The sequence below is a fragment of the Vulpes lagopus genome, chromosome 12 (genome assembly GCF_018345385.1).
Source record: "Vulpes lagopus strain Blue_001 chromosome 12, ASM1834538v1, whole genome shotgun sequence".
NCBI lineage: Eukaryota > Metazoa > Chordata > Mammalia > Carnivora > Canidae > Vulpes > Vulpes lagopus.
Window position 1 is genome coordinate 11,618,382 of NC_054835.1, and position 27,075 is coordinate 11,645,456.

Sequence of the window (27,075 nt, forward strand, 5' to 3'; positions counted from 1 at the left end):
GCTCTGTGGACACTGGGCACCCGTATCCAGCACTGGATTAGGTTCCAGGAAGAGACCAGAGGCACACAAGTCACCGAGGAGCATCTGAAGGTCAGGTAGGGACAGTGAGAACCTCAGGTGTTTTTCCCCCAAAACCCTCAGTGTGATGTTTATCCTGGGGGTGGGGGGGGAGGGTGGGGCGGTGACACATGAGGAGCACCAGTGGCTCCACTGTCAGAGGTCACCAACTTGATGTGTACACTGGTAGGTAAATCCCAGCCCTGCTCTGAAGAATTTCTGGAAACAGTGGCCATCTCAGTGGCAGCTGATCTGGGAGGTCAACCTTTCAGCTTCCTGATGCAGAATGGAGCCACAGAACAGCACAGTCAGGAAAGACCAGAGAGGGCCCTAGTTCTCTGCTTACTCCTGGCTCAGTGTGAATCCTTGTACATGTGCAGAGGAGACATGAGATGGTTGGCAAACATCCAGGGCAGATTTATAAATGGTCAGACCTTTGAATGTGCTCCCATACCCAGATCCATTGGCAAAGAACAGAAGCCTTCCTGACTGAAAGTATTTGAGCCCAACCTCTAAGCAAGCACTCACCTATCACTAGGATGCCAGGATCTGAAGTAGAAACAGAATTAATGTCAACCATGTTGAAAAAAACTAAAGGAAAGTATCTTGATAACTACTCACAGAACAGAGAAAATAAAGACAAAGAAATGATCAAAAAGAACCTAATGGAAAGTCTGTAGTTGAAAAGTACTGTATCTTATATGGAGAATGTACTGGGACAGCTCAACAGGATGTCTGAGATGGCTGAGAAAGGAATCTACAAACTCAGAGCAAACTGAAGGAAGAGCAACATAAATCATCTGATCTGAAGAGCGGAACAAAATGAAGAAAAAGGAGCAGAGCTTTTAGGCTGTGGAGTACAATCAGGCATAGCAACACTCACAGTCCAAGAAATGAGGAAGAGAGGGAGCAGAAACTATCAGACCAGGTATCTATTTAATACAAATGAAGGTGGTAAAGGAGGAACAGAGGAACAAAAAGACACGAGACACATAGAAAACGGTGAGAGGGCAGACAAATCCCACCACTGGGTGTGACATGCAACTGATGAATCACTGACCCCTACCTCTGAGAAACCAATAATGTACTATATGTCAATTAATTGAATTTCAATAAAGTAAAATAAAACTGCCGCTATTTTAACAGCAAAAAATTTAATTCCATTAAATGTAAATGGATTAAACTCTTCAAACAAAAGGCAGATACTCACAGATTGGATGGAAAACACCATCCAGCTCCATGATCTACAAGAGAAATGTTTCAGATTCAAGACACAAGTAGATTAAAATAACACAATGGAAGAAGAGGCACCATGTGAACAGTGACCATGAGAGCTGGAGAAGTCATATTAAAATCAGAAAAATAGGCTTTAAGACAACAGAAATATTAAAAAAGACAAAGAGAGATATTCCATAACCAATGAAGGCTTGATTTTTTGGGAAGCTAAAATAATCATAAATGTCCATGCATTCAACAACAAAGTCTTCCAAATTCATGAAGGTTCTAGCCAGTACACTAAGAGAGAGAGAGAGAGAGAGAGAGAGAGAGAGAGAGAGAGAGAAACCGAGCAGCAAAGTCAAAATAAAAAATGAGAAATGAAAGAGATCAAAGGTCCCAATTGGAAAGGAAGAAGTGAAATGGTCTCTATTCACATACAGCATGATTCTGTGTAGAAAACCCCAGGGAATCAATAAGAAACCATAAAAATCAATAAATGACTTTGCACAGTCTCAGGACACAAGATCAACACGCATGTTTCCACTGTATTTCTATATACTAACAATGAACAATCTATAAATGAAAGCAAGAAGACAATTCCAATTGCAACATGTCCCAAAAGAATAATATGCTTAGAAGTAACTTTAATAAAAGAAGGGCAAGACCTGTGCGCTGACCTATAAAGCATTGCCGAGGGCTCAGATGTTATAGGACATGAGATGTTCTGTGCTCATGGATCAGGTGACTCAGTGTTGTCAAGATGGCAAATCTCCCCAAATCTCCCCAATCAATATGTAGACTCAATTCAATTGCTGACAAAATCCAAGTGGGATTTTGGGTTGGTCCTTATTTTGGTTTGTTTTTGAAATATACAAACTGATTTTGAAATTTATATGGGATTGCAAGGTACCCAAATAGCCAAAATATCTTCAAAAAGAACAATGTTGGGGATCCTATACTTCTAATTTTAGAATCTCCTCTAAAGCTTCAGCAATCAAGGTAGTGTGATACTGCCATAGGGAGAGACATAAGATCAATGAAATAATTTGGAGAGTCTGGTAAGAAGCCCAAATATTTATGACTCATTAATTTTGACATGGTGCCGGGGCAATTCAATAGTGAAAGAGAAACATTCCTACTAATTCTCCTGGTATAATTGTGTAACCACTTGCAAAAAGATTACTTCAGGCCTGACCTCACAGCATGTGAAAAAAACAACTCAAGATAGAGCATAAATCTAAATGTAAGAGGTAAATCTATAAAACTTGAAGAAAAAAAACATAGAAGAAAATCCTCATGATCTTGGGTGGGCCAGATTTCTTACATATACACCGAAAGCATGATCCATTTAAAATAAGACAAATTGGACTTCATCAAAATTAAAAACTTTTGCATTTCAAAAAACACCATTTTATCTGTAATATCTAAAGAATTCTTTAAAAAATTAAATAAACAAAAAAATAAAGAACTCTTGAGAAAAATACAAAAATAATGAAGAAGGAGGAGGAGGAGGAAGAGGCAGGGGGAGGGGTAGGAGGAGCAGGAGAAGCCATAAAAATGAACAACCCATTGCTGTGCAAAAGCTTCTTATCTTGATGAAGTCCCAATAGTTCATTTTTGCTTTTGTTTCTTTTGCCTTCGTGGATGTATCTTGCAAGAAGTTACTGTGGCCAAGTTCAAAAAGGGTGTTGCCTGTGTTCTCCTCTAGGATTTTGATGGAATCTTGTCTCACATTTAGATCTTTCATCCATTTTGAGTTTATCTTTGTGTATGGTGAAAGAGAGTGGTCCAGTTTCATTCTTCTGCATGTGGATGTCCAGCAATTGCACTGTTGGGGATTTACCCTAAAGATTCAGAGGCAATGAAACGCCGGGACACCTGCACCCCGATGTTTATAGCAGCAATGTCCACAATAGCCAAACTGTGGAATGGAAGGAGCCTCGGTGTCCATCGAAAGATGAATGGATAAAGAAGATGTGGTCTATGTGTACAATGGAATATTACTCAGCCATTAGAAACGACAAATACCCACCATTTGCTTCCACGTGGATGGACCTGGAGGGTATTATGCTGAGTGAAGTAAGTCAATCGGAGAAGGACAGTGTATGTTCTCATTCATTTGGGGAATATAAATAATAGTGAAAGGGAATATAAGGGAAAGGAGAAGAAATGTGTGGGAAATATCAGAAAGGGAGACAGAGGGATCCCTGGGTGGCGCAGCGGTTTAGCGCCTGCCTTTGGCCCAGGGCGCGATCCTGGGGCCCCGGGATCGAATCCCGCATCGGGCTCCTGGTGCATGGAGCCTGCTTCTCCCTCTGCCTGTGTCTCTGCCTCTCTCTCTCTCTGTGACTATCATACATAAATAAATTTAAAAAAATTAAAAAAAAAAAAGAAAGGGAGACAGAACATAAAGACTCCTAACTCTGGGAAATGAACTAGGGGTGGTGGAAGGGGAGGAGGGCGGGGGGTGGGGGTGAATGGGTGACGGGCACTGAGGGGGACACTTGACGGGATGAGCACTGGGTATTATTCTGTATGTTGGTAAATTGAACACCAATAAAAAATTAATTTATTAAAAAAAATGAACAACCCATCTAAAAAAATGAGTAAAATATTTGATATGCATTTCACCCAGGAAGACATGTGAATGGCTGAAAGCACAAGAAAAATGAGTGGATGCCCTTAGTTACCAGGGAAACACAAATCAAAATCACAAAGAGACACCACCTCACACCCACCAGAATGGCACCAGTCCAGAAAATAGGCACTAACAGGTGTTGGCAAGGATGACGGGCAAGCGAGCCCACCGGAGGTTGTGAGCGGGACTGTGAAGCGGTGCAGCCACCACGGAGAACAGCCTGGTAGTTTTCCAAATAATTGGAGAGTTGCTGGATGACTCAGGACCCCAACCCCGCTTGGCACAACCCCCAGAGATCTGGGGAGGGCTGGCTTTTACAAAAATGCTCACAGCTGCATTCTTCCTCATAGCCCCAAGGTGGGAACAACCTAAATGTTCATTAAATGGGAAATAAACAAAATGGATAAACAAAATGTGGTCCATCCACAGGATGGAATAGAATCGTATTCAGGGCTGGGGTGCCAGCACCACTACTACAGGAAGGAATCCTGAGCATGTGTTCCTGAGTGCGAGGAGCAAGGCCACATGTACGAACCCCTTTTGTATGAAATCTCCAGAGGAGAAAAATCCATGGTGCTGGTTTCCAGGGGCTGGGGTGCGATTGGCCATTGATGTGTGGTGGGCATGAGGGACCTTTCTGGGGAAGTAGGAATGCTCTAAACTAGATTTTGCTGGAGGCTGCACAACTGTGAGATATATAGTAAAAGCCATGAAATTGTATGATTATTAGAGATGAACACCAGGGAATGTGAAGTACACGGCCAATAAAGTGGTTAAAAGGCAGTGTGACCTAGAAGCCGTTCTGTCCCTTGACTGGGGCAGAGGAAGAAGAAAGAATTGAAAAATATTTCCAGGGGCACCCGAGTGGTTCAGTTGGTTGAGCAACTGCCTTAGGCTCAGGTCACGATCCCAGGGTTCAGGGATTGAGTCCTGTAGGAAGCCTGGTTCTCCCTCTCCCTCTGCTGCTCCCCCTGCTTATGCGCGCGCGTGCTCTCTCTCTGTCAAATAAATAAAATCTTTACAGAGAACAAGAAAACTATTTCCAAAACTAACCCTGCGATTGGATCAGAATGTTCCCAGTGCTGGTGCCTGGGGCAGAGCTCAAGGTGAGGTGCGTCACTGAGATCCTTGGCTTAGTCACCAAGCCCATTTCGCTCTGGGATAGTTTCCACTGTCCCCTGCAACATCCCCCCCCAACCCCGTCCCCAAAACAGAACAAAATCAAGACAAAGCAGGTGGTGATGGACACGGGTCCTTGTTCTCTTCAGCCTACAGGAAGGTGGCGGCTGTTGACCTGCCCTTCGGAATCTCCAGGTCCATGTGGCCCCCGCTGCCCGGCAGTGGGTGCTAGGGCTGCCAGCCTGGCACTGGCTCCCCTTCCCCGCAGCGTGGCCAAGCCCGCTAACGCCCGTGTGCACACAGATGTTGATGTTGGCTCCCCACGTGCACAGCAGACCACATAATTGTTTGATATTCACTTCCCCGTGGCTCAGTCAGGCCAACTTACACCAGCTCACACACGGATATTAACGTGGACTTTCCGCATGTGTGGTGGACCGCGTAATCGTTTGAGTGGGGACTCTTGAGACAGGCATGTCCCTATCTGGAGTTTTAAAGGTCAGCTGCTACAGACATATCCTGTTGCTTTGTCCATGCGCCTCCTTCCTTGTAGCTGGAAATCAGTAGTGATGGTGGCCCATGTCGAGCCCCTATCTCACCAGAGTTGACCTCTCACTGCGCAGCACCTGCCTGTCCTTGACACTGGCACCCAGTATCACCCACACCTCCCCACCAACACAATACCCTCACTGTCTGCCGTCCATGCAAGGCCAATCTCAAAAGTGGACCCCCACTTTTGCTTTGCCTCACACTGCTAGACCAACCTGGCTGTGCATCGGCTCGCAGGCCTGGACTCTAAGTTTCAGGCAGGCTTCCATGAGGTCACTGAGGGCCTGGGAGCTTTCCCTGTCTCTCGTCCAGGGTCCACATGGTTGGCTCATCCCGACGGGGTTCCTACTGTGGTTCTCAGACATCCCCTGCCAGTCTCCCCACCATGTCTCCCCTGCTCCTTCCAGAGCTGACACCAACCAGAGGATGGGGTCACTGTGAGCTCAGCCAGACTCACTATGGGGCTGGGAGGGTGCTCAGTGCCCAGGAGGACATCGGTCCATGGGGGAGGACGGAGGGAGGGGAACCATTGCTGGGCGAGCCACCAAAGTGCCACCACAGGCTTCATGGAGCCCCTGACTTCCTGTACTCCCATCGCTCCAGCGTGCCCAACAGCCTGAGGACACTGTTGGCTGATCCCAGTGATCTCTCTGAGGCCTCAGAAAACCAGCAAGGAAATGCCCAATGGTCTCCGGGGACATGAGGCTGCAGACTGGATGGGAAGCAAATGAATAGGGGAGAAATCATGGCAACAATCAGATTATCCCTAAATTAATGTTTTTCCTAACAGCAACCCTGTTAAAACCCCTGGGGAACTTTTGTGGGGGCTGGGTGAATTTTAGGCAATTTACATGTTTTCTTAAAAGTATAAAATTATGGGGCACCTGGGTGACTTAGCAGTTGAGCATCTACCTTTGGCTCAGGTTCACGATCCCAGGGTCCTGGGATTGAGTTCCACATTGGGGTCCCCTCAGGGAGTCTATTTCTCCCTCTGCCTGTGTCTCTGCCTCTCTCTCTGTGTCTTTCATAAGTAAATAAAACCTTTTAAAAATAAAGTATAAAATTACAATACAAATATATTGGTGTCTATTTAGCGCCAACAACCTTTTTAAAAATTCTGATTATACAGCTGATCCTGAAATAATGCGGATTTGAACCGCATGGATCCTGTTACCCCCGGATTGTTTCCAGTAAGTGCAGGCTGGTGCTGTAAGTCTATTTTCTCTGCTGTATGATTTTCCTGCTGACATCTTTCCTGAAGTTCCCCGTGTGGTAAGGACAGTGTGTTGTGCACAGAACTGCACCTGTGAGCCCATTGGCTATTCATGTGATCAGTAAGCCTTCGGGTCAGCAGTGGGCTATTAGTAGCTCAGCTTTGAGGGGCCTCCAAAAGTATACGTAGATTTTCGACTGCACGGGGAGTGGGGGGTCCAGTGCCCCTAAGGCCCACATTGTTCAAGAGCCAAGCACACAAAAATCAGAAAGTGCTGAGAATTCAAAATTCGGAATAAAAATCTCCCTTGTTCAGCTCAGCACCCCGAGGCCAGTATTTCTATTATTGGTTTGGGACGGTGGCACCCCACAGGCAGTTACATCCAAGGACCCCAGAAAAACCAGGAAAAGAGAAAAAGGAGAGTCTCAGAGGGGGCGGGGGTCCAGACTCCCCATCTCTGCCTGAGCCTGGCCTGTGCAAGCCTCTGAGGCACTGGGCCCTCCACCCCCACTCTGGCCCTACCGCCTCTACCCTGAAAGGGGATGAGAGTCATGGCCCCTCCAAGGCCAAGGCCATTGGCACCTGCGAGCCTCTCCAAGGGCTGGCTGGTCCTGTTGGCCTGGAGGTGTGACACCTGGGGACATTGGACAGATGCATGCCGTTTGGCCCACAAGTCCCACTTTTGGCAGTTTATTAGATTCACTCTGCTTGTGTTCAACACCTGTATGTGAAGATGTCCAGTGTTTGCAGGAGATGAGAGTAGGTGTTTTCCTGTGGAATGCATCAAAGTCATGCTCTTGAAAAAACGGAGAGATGTTTTTAGAGCATCGTGCACATGGACATGGAAATTCTGAAGCTGTTGGCAGCCATGGGCTGAGAACGGGTGCTGAGTGCCCTGGTGGTGGGTGACGGTGCTGAGGCCATCACGGCCCCCTCCATGGGTGCCTGGTGGTGTGACAGCAGGTCCCAGCACTATTAACATGTGAGCGCTACCTCTGCCTGGGTATGAAAAATTGTTTTCTTCAGGTTTTTGATAAATTATGATCTCCAAAGGGTGTTGCGAATCCCTGCATGTGGTTTCAGACTCACAGGCTGTCTCGTGATTTCTTTATCACCCTCGCATTGCCTCTGAGACAGGCAGAAATGGCTTATTTCATCTCTGAGTCTTTCACCAAAAAGGGCTTTCCCAGAAGGAGCATCAGTGTCAAGCCCGGCCCCAGAGAGGAGCCTCTTGGCGCTCACCTAGGGTAGGCAGAAGGGCAGGTGCTCAGGGAGGAGCCTGGTCTCAGGGCCCCCACCTGGGACATCTCCAGCTCCCCCACAGCAGTGAGGGTACGGGGTGGGTGGGCGGGGGTGGATTTCGGGAGGCAGGAGAGCTTCAGGGCAGAGGCCGGGGGCCTGGGTCTGCCCGACTGGGTCCGAGGTCCCGGAGGCAAACAGAGGCAGAGGCAGAGCCACTCTGTTCCCTCCTCCCCGGCAGCTCCAGTTTATGACACCTCCTTCCGTGCTGCTCCCCGGTCCTGACCCAGGTCAGTAGGGAATGTGCACACATTGTTGTCCTGCGGCACGGGGGCAGTTTGGGGCAGTTTGGGGCAGTTACAGGGCTGGCCCTCATGCTGCCTGCTCAGAACCTTCCCAGTGGCAGAGATGCCTGGTCCCCAGGAAGAAGCCCGGCCAAGAGGTTAGTGTGCTCATAATGAGGCCCCTGCACCAGCCAGTGATGGGGCCTGTGCTGGCCAAGGCCGAGTTGGCGGGATCTGAGCACTGACCACATTGGGGAGCTCGACATGGCTCCCAGGCACCTACTGGGAGAGGCCTGCCTCTGGATCCCACTCTCTGGGATCTGCCTTGTCCAAGGAGGGTGGGAGGAGCCCCTGAGAAGCTCCCTGTGCTGGTGGAGGGGGAGACAGGTTGGCAAAGCCTCCCCTGGCGGCCGTGTCTGCTGGCATTGAACTAGCAGCCAAGATAGGCAGGCACGGATCTAGGTGGCCTCCAGGCACACTCCTGTTTGTGTGACATTCACCATGACACAGAGCAAACTAGAGGCACAAAGGGGTCCTGTGTCCAGAAAAGCCAGGGACCTAGCAGGAGCTCAAGGAAAGAAAGAACTGGAACAGAAACACAGCATGACCTTTCCTGGAAGCAGCCCCTGGGCACGCACAGGCCCTCCCACTGCCCTGCTGCTCCCGGGGGCCAAGGTAACGTGCAGCTCAGCTCTCCCCGCTGCCCTCGAACCTCCCCCGGGGACCCCGGTGAGCCGTGTCGTGCACCAGCGTTCCCTCTATTTCCCTGGTCCATTGCTGGGGCCCCAGGACAACAGGGCCGCGCTCCTCTGGGGGCGCTGAGACCCTCGGGGCGGCCTCTGCACCTGCTCATCGCTTGGGCCGCAGGTGTCTACCTGTGGTTCCCATCACCTCCTCATACTAAGACAGTTTGACTGCGTTTCTAATTCTTTCCATCAGTCTTGCTAGAAGTTTGTTTCGATGCATTCTTCCCAGCCAGCTTCACCACTCTTGGGTTCCCCCATTTTAAAAATACCTCAGTTCTTCAGTTTCCATTCTTTGTAATTTTTTACCTTCTAATTTTCTTTAGGCTACTTTTATTACTTCTTGATTTAAATGCTTATAACTCATGTATTTTCGTCGTTTCAGGGGTTTAAACAATAGACATTTCTTTCTCAGAGTTTTGAGGCTGGAAGCCCGCCAGCCTGGCACCCGCAGATTCATCCTATCTGAGGGGGCCCCCTCCCTCAGAACCTACTCACCCTCAAAGGCCCCACCTCCTCACCCCACCCCCGTGGAACTAGGCATTCAGCACGTGAATTTGAGGGGGACATGGACATTCAGACCCCAGCACGTGGTGTCACTTGACATCCAAGCTGTTTATGGTTTTCTAACTATTCTGTATTTTTCACGTGGTTTCCTCCTCAAACCACGAGCTGTTTAGGATGATATTTTTTTAAGGGACGCCTGGGAGGCTCAGTGGTTGAGCCCCTGCCTTCGGCCCAGGGCGTGATCCTGGGGTCCCGGGATCGAGTCCCCAATTGGGCTCTCTGCATGGAGGCTGCTTCTCCCTCTGCCTGTGTTTCTGTCTCTCTCTCTGTGTCTCTCATGAATAAATAAATTTTTATTTATTTATAAATAAATAAATTTTTAAAAATTTAAATTAAATAAATTTTTATTTATAAATAAATAAATTTTAAAAAATTTAAATTAAATAAATTTTTATTTATTTATAAATAAATAAATTTTTAAAAATTTAAATTAAATAAATTTTTATTTATAAATAAATAAATTTTAAAAAATTTAAATTAAATAAATTTTTATTTATTCATGAGAGACACAGAGAGAGAGACAGAAACACAGGCAGAGGGAGAAGCAGGCTCCCTGAGGGGAGCCCAATGTGGGACTCGATCCCAGGACCCCAGGATCACGCCCTGGGCCAAAGGCAGGTGCTAAACCGCTGAGCCACCCAGGGACCCCCAAAGTGTGGGTTTATCTTCTACCACTCTGTTCATTGTGGGTTCCATTTTCACGGCCTTGTAGCCAAACAGGATAGATGCTTTGTATTGTTTCTTGAAATTTCTCACGTTACCTGGCATGTGGACAATCCTTATAACTGTTCCGTGTGTGTTTTAAAAGAATGTAGTTCTTGGGGCAGGGTCTTTGTACACACAGATTTTTATCATTTTGGTTTGGAATCTCCTGCATTGGTATGAACTATTAAACCTGCGGCCTCTGTTCTGGGTGGAGAAGGATTAAGGCCTTCCGGCGTGACCGTGGATTTGACAGGAGCCCTGGCTTCTTCCAACTGTTTTCGCTTTTTGTATTTTTGCTGCAGCTTGCCTTCAAACTCATGGCTATTGTATCTTCTTGGTAGATTGCTCCTTATGCTGTTTTTGTACGGGTTCTCTGTTTATCCTTATATAATGCTTTTCACCTTAAATTGTGTTTGGTCTGCTCTGTCTGCTGTGACGTGTGGGGAACCAGGGTGATGTTGCCGGGTGAGTAGGTGGGGGGCAGCTGGTTCCCATCTGCTTTGTGGGTTGGGTCTGCACTCTCCCACCTCCCTGAACCCTGGGCCCCCACATGATGTCATGTGTGTGCACACTACACTGTCCCTGTGGCCACCTGCCTGTCGTGGCTTTTCCCTTCTAGGCCCAATCCTTCACATGCAGCAGACAGGGTGCATCAAAATGCCCATGTACCTATCTTGACAGGAGTGTAGATAGTCCCCTTAAATACACACAGGGTCATGTTCACATAGTAGGTCCCTTTCTTGATGCTGAATTCGAGGTTAGGAGGCATGCCCAGGAATACAGGAGGGTCAGGGAGACCAAGCCCCATGGTTCTCAGGTCCAAACTGCACTCCCTCTCTGGCAGTCACACGTCTGCCCAGTTGGTGGGGATGGGCCACTGGCACTTTACACATCTCCCCTGGTGGCTTCCCTCACAGAGAGCCTCTACCTCCTGCGCTCAGACCCACTCCCTCCTGTATAATATTCGTAAGTCTGTTCTTCTGGCCTGTGGCACCGCTGGTTGCACAGTGGTGGTCTGTGCTGGTTAACAAGAGTTTACAGTTGAAAATAATGACATTTTATCCGCTCCACTGCAGAATTGGCCACGGTTTATGGGCGGGAAGGGAGCGGCCAATTGTCTGTGCCAAGTCTCCTGGGGGCCCTGGGCCGAGAGGGGTATAAAGGGTGACCATGCCCTTCGCACAGCCTGTCCAAGCCCAGGCGAGCAACCTGTTGGCAGCTGTGAGCACAGACCCCCTAGACATGAAGACCCTGCTCCTGACCATCGGCCTCAGCCTCATTGCGATCCTGCAGGCCCAGGATCCCCAAGCCTTGGGAAAGGACACTGTGGCTGTGAGGCCCTGATGGGGCAGGGTGGGCCGGGGGCGCTCAGGGAGAGGCACTAACCGCTGTCTCCAGGGCAACGGTCAGACAGAGCAAGACGGGTCTGTGCCAAATGAGCTGCGGTGCGGAGGGCCCTGGGAGTAAGGACACCTGAGGTCCTAGCTGGCCTGCAGGGCCTGGCCGCTGGCGCCTGGAGGTCCGGCAAGGGCACCGGGCATCTGCTGGGGAGGGAGGTGGGCCGGGACATGCTCTGTGCCCCCAGTCCTGGGGTTGGGGGACAGCCTCGGGCTGCAGAGCAGGAGGGGGATCCCAGGGGAGCCAGCCTGTGCCCTGAGGAAAGTGAACCTTCTCCAGGTGTCAGGGAAATGGTATCTGAAGGCCATGACAGCAGACCAGGAGGTGCCTGAGAAGCCTGACTCAGTGACTCCCATGCTCCTCAAAGCCCAGAAGGGGGGCAACCTGGAAGCCAAGATCACCATGCTGTGAGTGTCAGCGACCAGGTGGCCCGTGACCTCCCTCAGCAGCACCCCCTGTATGCACACACCCAAGAGCCAGTGTCCAGGTGGGACCAGCAGACCACGCAGTGACCTGGGCAGCCCCTCCTCATGCTCAGCACCGGGCAGCTTTGAGGGGGTGCTGCCACAGAAGATGCCTCACTGGCAGGGAGCGCAGAGGACAGGAGAGGCCTCAGAGGGGTAGCACTGGCACACTGGGGGAGCTACTGCCCCAGCTCCTCCCGGGGGAGCCCCAGGGAGCTGCCTCATGTGGCACCGAGGGTCTGGTCGGGACTTGGGTGGGAGATGTCAGTGGCTCCGTCAGCCTGTGCCAGACCCAGGGCAGCATGCGGCGTTGCCCTGGGCTGCTGGAGACAGGAGGGACGTGCCCAGGGAGGCATCACAGGGCTCCTGTGTTTCAGGACAAATGGTCAGTGCCAGAACATCACGGTGGTCCTGCACAAGACCTCTGAGCCTGGCAAATACACGGCATGTGAGTCCTGGAGCCTGAGCCGGGCAGTGCCCTGCATGTACTGGGGGAGGGGGTGGCTTCAGGAAGCCGGGGCGGACTCGCAGCCTGAGAAGTCCGCTCCTGCCTGACCCCTCAGTGCCCACTGTCTCCTTGCTGAGCCAAAGTGCCTTATGGTACCAGCACCGCACCCCAATTACTAGTGGGACGGATCTGTCCCCAGAAGGGCTGGCCTGCAGGGCATTCCAGCCATGTCTGTGCCCAGGTCAGGGGCAGAGGGCAACCTGGTTGTTGGGGACTGAGCACCCCGTGCCCCATGTGCTTCAGACCCCTCTGCCTGGAGCCTCTCTGGGACCCGGCAAGGGGGGCCCAGACCCGGGTGGGAATGCATGGAGGCTGGGTGGTGTGCCCAGCTGGACCTGGGTGAGCCCTGGTTCTTTCTGGAGAACCACGAGGCCTTTTTAGGACACGTCCTGCTGTCATCCCACAGACGAGGGCCAGCGTGTCGTGTCCATCCAGCCATCCCAGGTGAGGGACCACTACATTCTCTACTGCGAGGGCGAGCTCCATGGGAGGCAGATCAGAATGGCCAAGCTTCTGGGTGAGGCTCACACATCCCAGTGCCTGCAGACCCTCCCCCCAACCCCCGGCCCGCTCCAGGTGGCTTCTCCTTCTGGCTGCTTTCCCCCCACCACCACCCTCAGGGAAGGACTCATCGCCATTCCTGGGGTTCAGGATTTGGGTGTCCAGCCCGGGTCCATGCCCAGCAAGAACACAGGAACCCAAATGTCAGGGAGCAGGCCAGGCTGTGCCTGGGGGGCCGCACCACCTTCCCGGGGTGGGGGGAGCTCCAAGCGTGTGGGGTCCTGCCTGGGAAGGAAATGCCTCTGTGGGGGGGGCTTGGGGAGTCCTGCAGCTGGCCCCCTGCTCCCCAGAGACACCCAGTGTGTCCTCCCGGGTCTGCTGCTCCAGCTCCCGCTACATGCCCACAGCTCCTCTGCTCCGCCTTTCCAGCTGCTTGCCTGCTCTGGCCCAGAGCCCTCTGGCCTGGCCCCCATGGGGGTGCGCGGGCTCCCACCCAGGTTGGGGTGCAGATGCTGCCTGGTCGTGTCCCCTAACCTCATGCCTCCTGGTTTCCCTGACAGGAAGGGACCCTGAGCAGAGCCAAGAGGCCTTGGAGGATTTTCGGGAATTCTCAAGAGCCAAAGGATTGAACCAGGAGATTTTGGAACTCGCGCAGAGCGGTAGGAAGGATGCCTGTGCCTGGTCCTGCCCAATTGCCTCCATGGTGGAACCACCAGCAGAGTGACATTTTAGGAGAACACACCACATCCAACTCTGGTTGTTCTCTCTGGGCTTGTCTGAAACCTTGGCTGGCAAGGGCCCTGGGGATCTTCTGAATCATGTGTTTCCTTCCTTCCACAGAAACCTGCTCTCCAGGAGGACACTAGGGTAAGTGGACAGTTGCAGAGTCAGTGGGATTTCAAGAGGCCATGTCCCACCTGGGCCGGGCAGGTGCAGCCATCCAGTAGAGTGGCCCCTGGCAGCGAGCACTCCACGGGCCGGTGTGCAGGTGGGCGATGGACCTCCCGATAGGCCAGTGTGGGAAATCCCTCCTCACCCCTAAACAGTCATCGTGACTCTGTTTACCCAATGAGTTGCTTAAAAGATTCAGAAACATGGTGACCCATGCACAGGATGCCTCCGATCCCCTGAGTCCCTCACTGGCTGTGTGTCCTTTTGGAACTGGAGTTTCAGAGACTTGCGTCAAGGCTGCTTGCCCAGTGCTGGCGGAGCCAGAGTCTAGATCTGCATTCCCGCTCCTCCTGTGCCCCCCACCCCCGACCTGAAGTCACCTGTCACCTTGTCACAGGTTCACACTTCACATGACCTACTGGGCTGGGAGCCTTGGGGGCGGCCCACGGGAAGCTTCCCCTTCTGATGGCTCAGGTCCAAGGGCTGGAGCCCCCAGGAGCTGCCCCTGGACCCTGTGCAGCCGCCCCTCGGGCTCCTGCCACAGCCTGGGCCTCACAGACACCCCCTCCCTCCCAGGGCAGGAGGCACTAGCAGCGGTTCTACGGCAGCCCCCGGGGCAGCAGCTCCATGACCCTCTGTCCTGCAGAATGCAGAAGGATCTCCTCCCCCGAGCCCACCTGCTCCACCCCTCCTGCCACCACCATTCCCTCCTCCCGGCCCACCACCGTCTCCTGCTTCCACATAAAAAGCTTCTGCAGGGGGATCCCTGTGTGGCTCAGTGGTTTAGCGCCTGCCTTGGGCTCAGGGCATGATCCCAGAGTCCCGGGATCTAGTCCCACATCGGTCTCCCTGCATGGAGCCTGCTTCTCCCTCTGCCTGTGTCTCTGCCTCTCTTTCTCTCTCATGAATAAATAAATAAAATCTTAAAAAAAAAAAAAAGCTTCTGCAATCCCTGGTGACTCTGTCTGTCTGTCTGTGGGGTACCTCGGGTAGGCTGGGAAGGGGGCAGGGTGGACGAGCCAGGGCAGGAGGGATGCGAGGACTGGTGATGTCCTGGTTCTGGGCAGCAGTGCATTGGTCCAGCGGGCAGGAGGGTACAGGCAGGGCCAGGGTGCTGCAGCTCTGCCTGGGGGTCCTGCAGGGGCTTTCTGCGGGGCTGGCACCCACGAAGCTCAGGTCGTGGGTGGTCTTGGGGTTGAGGGACAGGTCTGATCCATGGGGAAGCACAAGTCAGACTTGTGGGCTTGGGACAAAGGGAGCATCTGCCCGGGTGGGGGATGCAGGGTGCCCTGGACCCTCAATATTGGTCCTGCATCCAAGCCACCTGCACAGGGCGGTGGGCGGGGGTGGAGCTCCAATCAGGGGTGTGGCTGGCACTGGAGCTGTCAGCCAAGGAGGCCAGCCTCTGCTTCCCAAGCTGCCCCGTCCAGACTCCTAGCCTCCCTCTGGGTCCCGGCTTGAGGCTTGCCAGGTCTGAGTCTGGGTTTGGGGGGTGACATCTCTGGAGTAGAAAGTACCACATGTATCATTTTGTTCAGATACCTTTGGGGGTTTCTGGTGTTTGATAAGATTTAAAAGCTTCTCTGACAGCACAACACAGAGAGACACGGTGACACACTGGGAGATGAGAGGGAGCCTCTGCATACGGGGGCTGCCAGGGCTGACCAGGTGCCAACCTGTCAGGGAGGCTCTTGTGATGCATGTGGGGTGGGGAGAGTGGGCCGTCCCGGCTCCCCGTGTGGACTGCCTACTGACCCAATCTGGGGGGCCTGGAGCAGAGGCCACGCAGCACCCGAGGCTTCCTTGGAGCAGATGCTCTCGACACACGGCTCCATGTCCAGCTTCCCAGCTCCCAGCTCACCTGTGACGGGCGCACGGGTGTCTCCCCGGCTCACCTGCAGTGGGGTCATGGGTGTCTTGGGGCAATTTCTCTACTTGGCTGCACTTGTGAGGCCAGGGGAGGCAGCTCCGATCCTGGAGGGCAGTCTGGGGGCCTGGGGTGTCCTGCTGGTCCTCTGTCCCTCGTGCAGTGTCTTTGGACCCAGCCTGTGGGTTCGGCTGTGGCTTGAAAGCACTTTGTTGATTTTCCTCCCCGCCCCCCCGCCCCCGACTCAGGCTCCGCTTCCTCCCACTTCCTGGGCAACTGCCACATAGACCACCGGGGGATCTGGGGGAGGACATCCATTTAGACCAGCCTGCCCGCAAGATGCCGTGCACCGGGCTGTGGGGAGGAACCCGTTTGCGGGGAAGAGAAATGACCATTCGTGGGGGACCATGAGGATTGAGGACTCTGCTTGGAGGAACATACATTCACAGAGTGAGTCACAGGTGCGCCAGTCCTGCCCATGGTACATGGTGTGGCCTCCACAAGACCTCCCTCCCCTGTGAACAGACCAGAGCCCCCTCAGCCCAGCCAGAGCCTCACCCAAACCCCACCCCCACCCTGGGCTCTGTCCCAGGGACAGTGGGGCTGGGACTGCTTTCTGGCAGGAGGGGCATTTTGGAAGAGGGAATGTCCCTCAGTGGTCGGGTCTCAGGGCTTCCAAAAGATAAGGGGATCCATGTGGACCCCCAAAGCCACCCCCCATTCTGATTGCTCCTAGAGTGGCTGCCTGGGGGCCACAGCACATATCACCTGGGGCTCCACGGGCTTGGCTAAAATGTGGAGGCCTTGCGGCTGCACAGGCCCATTCCTCCCAACTTCTCAAAGGTGCCCACTGGCCCGTGTGTTGCATCCACCAGCCAGATGTGCCAGAGAGGGACGGAGAGGGGAAAGCGAAGCTTCATTCACCCATTGTCCTGCCCTTTGCCCTCCACTCCTGGGTCCTGAGTCCCACTGTCCATTATTCTGCAGCTGGACCGGTGCCCCCAATCCACAACATGTTTCCAGCCCAATGCTTTCACTGTTGCTTTTATTCATGAAAGGTGTTTTCAGCGGCTGTACGATGCTGGGTGGGCTCTTAGTTTCTTTCAACCCTTTCCTGACGACAGCCCACAGTCTTCTGGGCCCTGGGGTCCCTGATGTGGACTGATGCTTACCTGATGTCTGTCCTGCCCCCAGTCTCCACCCATGGCCATGCAAGGCATGTCTCTTCTCTCTGGTCATCTCCACTTTCTCTGCATGTTTGGTGCCTCTCTCTCTCTCTCTCTCTCAAATAAATAAACAAAATTTTTTAAAGAAGACTATGGACTTTACCATTTTATTTTTTTAAAAGATTCTTCATTTATTTATTCATGAGAGAGGCAGAGACACAGGCAGAGGGAGAAGCAGGCTTCATGCAGGGAGCCCGATGTGGGACTCGATCCCGGAACCCCAGGATCATGACCTGAGTGGAAGGCAGATGCTCAACCGCCGAGCCACCCAGGTGCCTCTGTACTTTACCCTTTTAAACAGGCATTTAACTTGTCTGAACCCAACCTGCATGCTCTGTGTCCCCTGCACTGGGCACAGGCCAGTTCCGTGAGCCTGGCTGGGCTGCCTGGAGTCCACCCTGTACGTTCATATTTTAGGGTGAGCCCAAGATTCGGACAGTTTAGGTGCAGAACTTGGGGCTCTCGCTCTCTGGCTCCTTTCTTTCCTGGCTTTCTGCCTTCCTTTCCCAGCAGCCTTAATTGCTGGGGACCCTGTCCCCATTCTCCAGCCAGGAGGATGGCAGGGTTTCTATCAGAACTGCATCTGCTCCAGGCAGCAGACACCAGGCCTGCCTTCAACACAGAAGTGGGGGCAGCAGAGAGCGCACCCAGCCGAGTCCTTCCCCCAGGTGCTCATGGACCAACTGACCACAGCTTACCCACCAGGCTGCCAGGGTCTCAGAGAGTTGCATCCCACCTCGTTGGAGATAATGTTGCTCCCCAGGGAAGGAAGGGGTGGCCGGCGGTCAGGGAGGGACTGCTTGACGATCTTGACAGAAGAGGGCGCATGAGCAGAGCGCTGGCCAAAGTCCCCAAATCCGTGCTCTGCCCTTGGAGTGGATGTTGCCTTTGGGAAACTTGACCTGGCTTCGTACACAGTCTCTATGAGGAGGAAATAGAACGTGGGTGCCCCAGGTTGGGGTCCCCAGGCATCAGACCTGCACACAAGGCACTCGGCACCTTCTCCCCATCAGTCTGGCCTGGGTCCCTTGAGGGCCATCCCAGGGCACGCATGGCCTGCAGTCCTGCTCTACCTCAGTTGCTTTGGGTGTGCTCCTGCCCCCAGGAAGGCCAGCGGGAAGTCTCGCAGTAGGTCTGGGGGCAGATGGGTGGGGCCTCGCGTCACTGCCTCTCCCCAACGCCTCACACACACAGGTGCACTCGGCCCCAGGTCACTGCGATGGACACTTCCGTGTCGGCTGTTCCAACTCTCTCATCTCCTGGCTGCTTGGTCGGGGTGCTGACCTCAACCATGGTGAACCGGGGGACTGGCTACCAGTGGGCAGAGCAGAAAGGAGCTCATCTGGACCTGGGGGTTTGCTGGGGGCTCACCTGCTGGTGCCTCCCTGCCCAGAGACAGTCATGACGAGGGGCTCAGGCCCCCCAGAGACAAGAGTAAGGATGGCCCCTCTGGGCCAGCCACCTAGAGAGTTGAAGGGAACCCAGAATCAAGATGACACCAGGGGACCCCGACGTGTGTCCTGCTCCCCTCCCACGTGGGATCCAGGGCCGGGCCTGTGGGCAGAGGGTGACGAGGATGGGGCCCAGCCAGGGGTCTGCCTCCTGCCCTACTCCTTGTCTCCTTGCTCCTGGGATGCCTGGCAGCAAGCAGGATGCCCTGTGGTGGCTTTCTGGGGAGTTCCACAGGTACCCCAGCCACCAGCCCTGAGCCCCATGAATGTCTCTGACTCCGCGGGTCTGCTCCTGGCCGGGTCCCAGGCCTCAGCCCTGGTGGGCTTGCAGGCATCCTCTTGGATGCCTGCATTCTCTCCAGTCCTGGCTGCCTTTAGTCACTGTCCCCTGTGACCAGTTACGAATTCTGTATGTTTGTTCCAACGGCAGTGTGGGCTCTCTCTCCGGAACCTCGACCAAAAGACTGACTGACCGACGTGGGACCCTTCCTCTCTCTCTAAAAGCAGTTCTGGGATCTCAGCCTCTCCGCATGAGCCCGCAGGGCAGTCTTGGCTGGTGTCTGGAGCCCCCAGCTGCCTGCGTCGTCTCCTGACATCCTGACTCCAGCATGCACGCGCAGCTGGTGAATCCTGTGATTCAGCCTTCAGGCCAGCTCTCTGACGCCTCCAGAATCTTCACCACGCCTCAGCCGGGGCTTCCCAGGGGTGGGAGGCGGGGTGCTCTCGGTGGGGGAGAGGGGTTGGTTCTCAGGGAGGGAGGGCCACGGTCCCCTCTCCTGCCCCAGGGCTTCATCGACGTCCCACATCCGGGTGTCGAGATCCCACTACTTTGTCATCTCCCCAACGTTGCCAGGACAGACTTGGCAAGGATTGAGTTCAGCTCCTGGCACAGTCCCACAGACACACCATCACCGCGGGGTCTGCTCTCAGGCACCTCTGTCCTGAGGTTTCTGAAATAAATGATGATGCCAAGGCCCTGATACTTCCTGGAGCCCCAAGGTTCAACATCTCCTTTTGGAAAGCCACCCTCAGCCCATCACTGGTCCCACATTTATGGTTGAGAGCAGCAGCCCACTGGGTCCCCCAAACCAGCTAGTCTCCAGCGGGTGCCGTGTCCCTGCAAGCAACCCCAGGGTAAGGAACTGCTGTCACTTGGTGCCCTGCACCACCACGCCCCATGTTCCACTGATGCATGGCCTGCTTTCCGGGAACATGCAACACACTTGCAGAGACTCTGGGGAAACGGCCTCTGGAGGCCTCCCATCCCAGGGGCTGGAGGGAAAAACAACTCCAAATGCTGTGCCTTCTGGCGCTGGTGGACAGAGCAGGGAGGGAGCACGTTCCCTGGTGGGGCTGGGGTGGGTGGGTGTTTGCTCCACATCGACCAGGAGCATTTCCGCAGACAAGTCTATGAACCTTAGCTTGTGCACGGATCTGTGTTGCCACCACCCTAATCGGGATACAGAGCCATTCCATGCCTGACACTACGGGCGAGGCCTCCCTCCTGCTGCCTTCCCTGCCCCCGCAAGTTCTCATCTATCCAGAACGTCACATAAACGGAGCCCTAGCACCCCGGGGCACCCCGGTGGGAACCCTCACTCTGCTCAGGCCCTCGCCACCCACCTTGCCACCAACCTGGTCCATGCCTTGCTCCATTTACTGTGTCATTCCATCGCATAGACAGACTGTGGCTTGTTTGACCAGCTCAAGAGAGAGGCACGTGGGGCCATCTCTGGTTCTTAGCAATTGTGCCTGGGGCTGCCATACACATTTGTGGGCGTGGAATCCTGTGTTTTCATTTCTTTTACATGCAGACCTAGGAAAGATCGCCTAGGTGTAAGGTGTGTATCTGTATTTGTAAGAAATCCCCAAGCCGTTTCCCAGAGCAGCTGCGGGTGAGGGTCCCACTCTTGGTGTCCCTGCTGATATCCTGCGCTCTGGTGGGCATGTAGCGCTGCTTCCTGGATGGTGTGGTGACACATTTTCATCACCAGTGATGCTGCAAGTCAGATCCCACTGCCCTTTGCCTTCTGGATGTCCTCTTTGGGCAAGTGTCTGTTCAAGTGTTTTGCTCATTTTTATTGGGTTGTTTGTTTTTTGCCGTTGAGGTTTGAGGTTATTTCAATGTATTGTTTTTTTGAGATTATGAAATTTACAAATATTTCTCCCAACACAAGCTTATTTTTATTTTTTTAAGATTTTATTTATTTATTCATGAGAGACACAGAGAGAGACAGAGACACAGGCAGAGGGAGAAGCAAACTCCCTACAGGGAGCCCCATGTAGGACTCAATCCCAGGACCCCAGGATCACACCCTGGGCTGAAGACAGATGCTCAACTGCTGAGCCACCCAGGTGTCCCACATGCAACTTATTTTTAAATAAAATCCTCTCAACAACAGACTTGGCCAAGCAGAAGTTTTGAATTTTAATGACATCCAGTTCACCGGTTTGTCTTTATGAATGATACTTTGGGTGCTGTCTCTGAGAATGCTTTGCCTGACACCAGCTCATGAAAACGTCTCCTGAATTATGTTACATTGAGGCCTGTGATCAATGTAACAGCTACTTTCATAAAGGAAGGCCTGTGGCTGACGTCAAGGCTCCTGTATTTGTGTGTTCAGTCACTCCAACAGGTTTATCGAACAATAAATTGGCCCTATTGTGTGACCCCATTTCTGAGTTCTCCGTTCTGCTCCACTGATGTGTGTGTCCCTTCCCAGCACCCACAGCATACCCGCAAATGCAAACGTGCCCATCAGGTGACCTCTTACCTGCCTTGAGGGCTGGGCCCACATCCTGCCATGGCCTGCCAGCATCCCTCAGCACCCCAGAGTCCCAGCAAAGCTCAGTTGGGCCATGGACACCACTGCCTCTCAGGCCCTTTGGTGCCCTGCTGCCCAGGCTTCTTGTGAGGATGGGGCAGCACCGGGGTGTCTACAGAGCTAGGCCATCGAGGGTTCCCCGGGGACCCCTGTCATCTCAGAGATCTGGTAGGGACAGGGATCCTGCCTGTCCCTGGCAGAAGGTCAGCACACACAGGGAACACGAGAGCCTTTCTCAAGGCCTGGACCTGCCTCCTGGTCTCAGGCCTAAAAGAGCATTTGACTTGCCCCTTCTCCACCCTGGGGAGGGCAGGGCTCTGCTCATGAGCACTTTCCTGGGGGTAATTACTGGGGTAATTACAAGTAGCACGTTCAGTTCCATCACCCAGGGGTTATGGAGAGCATGTGGGGAGGCACACCTGGTGCAGAGAGGCATAAGGATGCCTTTGTGAGGCTGGAAATACCTGCCTGGGGCCTTCACCTCCCGCCAGGATCAGCTCCAGGCCCCAGGACAGGCACTCCAAGCCCAGGGCCAGCACAGGAATCCTTATTCAGAGGGCAGCAGGGGCCTGACCACAGGGTCTAGGCTTGGGCGCCTGAGCCTCTCACCTGGTCTGTGTGAGATGGAGGCAGCCAGATGACCCCGCAGGGCCATGGGTCAGATACCATGGAGGGGTTAGGGCTGCAGGGTAAGGACAGGGCCCCTCAGGGCTGGGCTCCTCTGTGCCCTGGGTGTGGGGCCCTGAGCAAGTGGATTGAGTCCCCTAACAGGGGCAGGTGGCAGCAAATGAGAAGCCAGAGATTCATGCTGGGTCAGTTGGAGAGAGCAGCATGGCGTGCAGGTCTGGATGGCTCTGAAAGGGTAGACCCACCTAGAGCCTGACAGGGAAACAGGGTCTTTGCAGATGTGATCACCTAGGTACTGACCGTGGGACGAGGTCATGCTGCTGGGGGCTCTACACCCGAGGGCTGGTGTCCAGAGGGGAGAAGAGGGGATTCAGGACACAGGACAGAAGCCAGAGGATACTGAGCAGACAGCTGGGCCCTTTGGGATCTGGGAGAGGTGGCAGCGTGGGTAGAGGGGGCTGGAGGACCTCGGCCGGTGATACCTTGCTCTCAGACTTCCGCCCACCCGACCTGGGAAAGAGTACGGTTCTGTGGCTCCGAGCACCAAGTCAGGGTAGACCCAGGAAGAGAACAAAGGCGTCCCACAGCAGGTCCAGCAGGAACATGATACAGGGGAGAGGGTGATGCTCCCACAGTGAGCCTGGGGGCACCCCAGGGTGGCTGCAGCCGAGCCCTGAATCCCAAAACATTCCCCCTTGGGGGGCTCCCCAGGGTGGGATGCGGCAGGTCTGGGATCTGCAGGAGCGGGGCCCCACCCAGGGGTGAGCACAGGCCTGACCAGAGCCAGGGTGGTCGAGCAAAGGTAAGCCATGGGCGGGGGGCTGGAGGAGAGGAGCCACTCTGCTTCCTTGCCCCCTGAGGATCCCATTCTGAGAGTGTGGCTCGCCCATTCGGGCCCCAAACACAGCTCATGGGACACAAATCAAGTAAATCAGGGCTTACTGAGCAGCTATTCCAAATGATAGGCTCTACCTGCCAGCAGGTGGGCTGGACAAGCCCCCAGGGACCCAGGCCCAGGGATGGGGGTGGGGGTGGGCGGTATAAAGGGCGGCCCATGAGGAGCCTACACAGCCTCTCGAGCCCCAGACACGGACCTGCGTGGCAGCCGTGACCCCAGGGCCCTGGAGATGAAGACACTGCTCCTGGCCATGGCCCTTGGCCTCATCACCGTGCAAGCCCAGGACCCCCTGATCTTCCAGGACCCCGACGTGCAGCTTCTGTGGGGTGGGTGGGGCTGGGGCAGCAGAGGGTGGTCAGGAGTTAGACCCCTTTTAGAGCTCAAGCCTGACCCTCCCCAGGCTATGGTCAGAGAGCAGGAAAGTTCAGAGCCAAGAGGACCTGCGTCTTGTCTCCAGGCCCTGGGACACGAGGATGTGGCCGAGGGAATGTGCCAGAACTAGCAAGGGACCCAGAGCCCCCAAGGGAGCCGGTGTCCACCAAGAGGCCTCAGACGTGTGGGGGTGATGAACAGCTGGATTCTGGAGGTGTCTGGTGGGGCCTGCGGGTGGAATTATGAGGGGGTCAGGGTCGGGGGAGCTGGTCACAAGTGCTGCAAGGACATGTGTCTTTCAGGTTTCAGGCAAGTGGTATATTAACACTGTGGTATTGGAAAGGGGCACCTCAGTGGCCGAGGTGCCCCCGTACAGGTCTTGGGGCTGAGCAGTAGTGACCTGCACATCTCCTTGATGCTCAGGTGAGCATTTGCCCGGCTCTACCCCAGGCAGCACCAGGCTAGCTGCCCACCAGCTCCCCCATCCCATGGCCTCAGGCCCCACTTGGGGTCCCCCAGCCCTGCGCTCAGTGTGGGGTAACACCGAACACCCACAGAGCTCTGGAGGTGGGAGGGCCCCAGGCAGGGCTGGGATCTACTGTGCTGCCCTGAGGTCAGGACTAGAGGCTTCTGCATCCCCCCAGACAGGAGCAGACATCAAGCCGTTGCCCACTTGGCCTCTGTCCCGACCTCCAGGTCCAATGAGCAGTGCCACACAGTGGAGACCTTCTTGGAGAAAACCGATACGCCCGGCAAATACAGAGCCTATGAGACTCGGATGCTCAGGGGGTGGATGTGCCCCACCAGACCCGGAGCGTCCCCTCCCCAGGCAGCCTTCCTGCCCTGCCTCCACTGCCCCGGGGGCAGTCCTGGGCCGGGGACTTGAGACTCTGGTGCTGGGGACCTCAGTCCTGGGGCTCAGGTCAGGAGGCGGAGGCTGGGGACAGGTGGACAGATCCAAGGGCATGGCAGTCAGGGGTGGGGAGACGTCTGCCACCCCCGAGCTCTCCTCCAGGATCAGGAACCTGTGTCCACCCCGTGGCCTTCTGCAGTGGGCAGGAGCCACCTGCACGTGGAGGAGATACCTGTGAAGGACTACATTGTACTTTACTGTGAAGGACAGTTCAAGGGGGACGGGTTCAAAGTAGCTAAGCTCATGGGTGAGCTTCCTGCCACCCTCCATACCCCCAACCCCCGGTTCCTCCCGGTCCGCTCCCTGACACTGCGGGCTCACCTGCATACCTCACTGCAGGTAGAAATCCGGACATGAACGCAGAAGCACTGGAAGCATTTAAGAAATTCCTACGGCACAGGGGACTGCCACAGAACATGGTTGTGCCTGCCCAGACAGGTAACGGCTAGCTCTGCCTGTGCCCCCCGTCCCTTCTCGGGTCCCCTACTCTCACGGGGACACATCCGTGCAGTGACATGTCTCAGGGACACAAGGGACCCTTCTAGGTCTTCATTGTCCAGTGTGAGCTGCGGGTAGTGACAGGTCTGGGCCTTGTCTGGGGCGTCTTGTCATTCGGGCTCTTTCTTGGTTTCTATATAAAGATGCGTTCCCACATGTGATTAGGATGAGTGACCCCTGGAGGGACGTCCTGGGTTCCATAGGACTTCAAGGTCCCTGGAGACATCCCAATCTGGGCCCAAGAGCCTTCTCTGCGGTGAGACCCCCCCCAGGGGTCACACAGGGTGTCTGTCCCCAACTGTCTCAGGGACAGAGAGGAACTCTTTTCTTTTCTCCAACTGTCTGGCGGTGTCATTATGTGGAATTCGGGAGTGAGCGGCCAGGCTTTGCCCTGACCACACCCCATGCACCCCAAGAAGACATCTAGGCCGGCCTGAGTCCTGGTGATGTCCCTCCCGGCTCCTCCCTGAGGCGCTGGGACCCCCTCACCTCCCTCTCGCTCTGGGTGCCCCACATGTGCCCTGTCACCGGGTCTCTGTCACTAATATTGGAGCTGGAAGTGCAGAGACTTGCCTGAGGTGCGCGGATCCACCAGATCTGCCGTGAGCACAGCCCAGATGGGGACAGAACGGGGACCTAGTCCCGGCCCCAGGGTGGCCCAGCCCGCTTACCTCAGAGGCATCCCCCACACACAGCTTTGGGTAGTGGCAGATGGCAGAAGGACCCTCTCCCTCTGGAGCCCCCGGGAGCCACCCTGTACCCCGCATGGCCACCCCTCACCACCCCTGCCTAGGCCTCATGGACACCTCCTCCCTCCCAGGGTAGGAAGCACGAGCAGCGGCTCCACGGCAGCCCTGGGACAGCAACACCGCGACCCTCTGTCCTACATGATGCAGATGGAACCCCTGCCCCCGGGTCTGCCCGCTCCACCCCTCCCGGCCCCCTACCCTCTCCTGCTTCCACATAAAGAACTTCTCCAATCCCTAGTGACTCTGTCTGTCTGTGGGGTCCCTCGGGTAGGCTGGGAAGGCGGCAGGGTGGATGAGCCAGGGTAGGAGAGATTCAAGGAATGGTGATGTCCTGGTTCTGGACAGCGGTCCACGGCCCAGCGGGCAGGAGGGTGCGGGCGGGGACAGGGTGCTGCGGCTCTGCCTGGGTGTCCTGTGGGGGCTTTCTGCAGGGCTGGCATCCACGAAGCTCAGGTTCTGTGGCTGGGGGAGGGAGCAGGAGGGTGACAGGTTCTGACCAGAGGTGGGGACACACATGGAGGGATCACCTGGTGCCCCCGTTCCCCACTGGCTGGAGGCCGTGGCAGGGATGACAGTGCAGGCCTGAGGCCAGGCTCCTCGGGGCCACCAGGATGAGGACAGCAGGACACTGGGACCCCAGCCAGGGTAGACTCTGCTCGTGACCCCACCCCAGGCTGGGCCAGACACAGACTCTGCCCGAGGAGGGGCCGCCTCAGGAGGAACTTCAGTTCATGTCCTGGTGCCGACATTGCAGCTTTGCAATGCATAGCCTGACATGCTGCTGGCTGGGGTCTCCCTTGTGATGGGAGGGATGCACCCCACCAGCCTCCTGGAGGCAGGAGATACGGGGAGTTCCCTCCACACCCCAGCTCGAGGCATTCCCGGGCCTTTCCTGGCACAGCAGGCCCCAGGGGCAGAGCACCAGGGACAAACTAGCTAATCTAAGCAGATAAAATTCAGTCCGATGACGGCGGTGCCCACGGAGTTCACTGGGATCCGGATAATCAGGTTTGAGAATGTGTGGGAACTAGGGGGCAGTGGGAACAGAGGGCAGTGGGAATGGGTGCGGTGGGAACCGGGGGGCAGGGGGACCGAGGCCAGTGGGCAGGCAGGGATGCTCGGGCCTTCAGACATGGGGCTGTGACCATAGGTTTCACTGATTTGGGACCTGCTGCTCTGGCTCCCTGCACACATGCACATGCACGGATACACACACACAGGCATACACGTGCACACGTACAGACACAGGCACACACAGGTACACATAGACACATGCACCGATACACACACACACAGGCACCCATGCGTACAACACACATGGCCACGCTCAAACCCAGAGGCTCCGCTCTGCGTCTCAGGCTGAATTCTAAGCCTTGAGAAGCCCTCCCTTTAGACGTGCGAACAGCTCAGGCCAAGGGTCCTCCAGGCCGGCCCGGATCCCGTGCACAGAACCGCCTCCCACACCCCCTTGCCCAGTGCACAGCAGGTGTCCCCCGCACCAGCTGAGCATGCTCCTGAAAGTATTGATTCCAACAGAGCATTTGTGCCCACCCCT

The 27,075-nt window shown here is 54.9% G+C and overlaps 1 protein-coding gene across 1 annotated transcript; it reads left to right on the forward strand.

Annotated features, from left to right (window-relative positions):
- The first annotated feature begins 11,574 nt into the window (after positions 1–11,574).
- Positions 11,575–24,722, forward strand: LOC121473175 (major allergen Can f 1). Its single transcript, XM_041725214.1, has 9 exons — positions 11,575–11,664; positions 12,010–12,137; positions 12,572–12,642; positions 13,109–13,219; positions 13,764–13,862; positions 14,044–14,064; positions 23,177–23,314; positions 24,413–24,520; positions 24,613–24,722. The coding sequence occupies exons 1-9, from the start codon at positions 11,575–11,577 to the stop codon at positions 24,720–24,722; spliced, it is 876 nt and encodes a 291-aa protein (XP_041581148.1).
- The last annotated feature ends 2,353 nt before the right edge of the window (positions 24,723–27,075 follow it).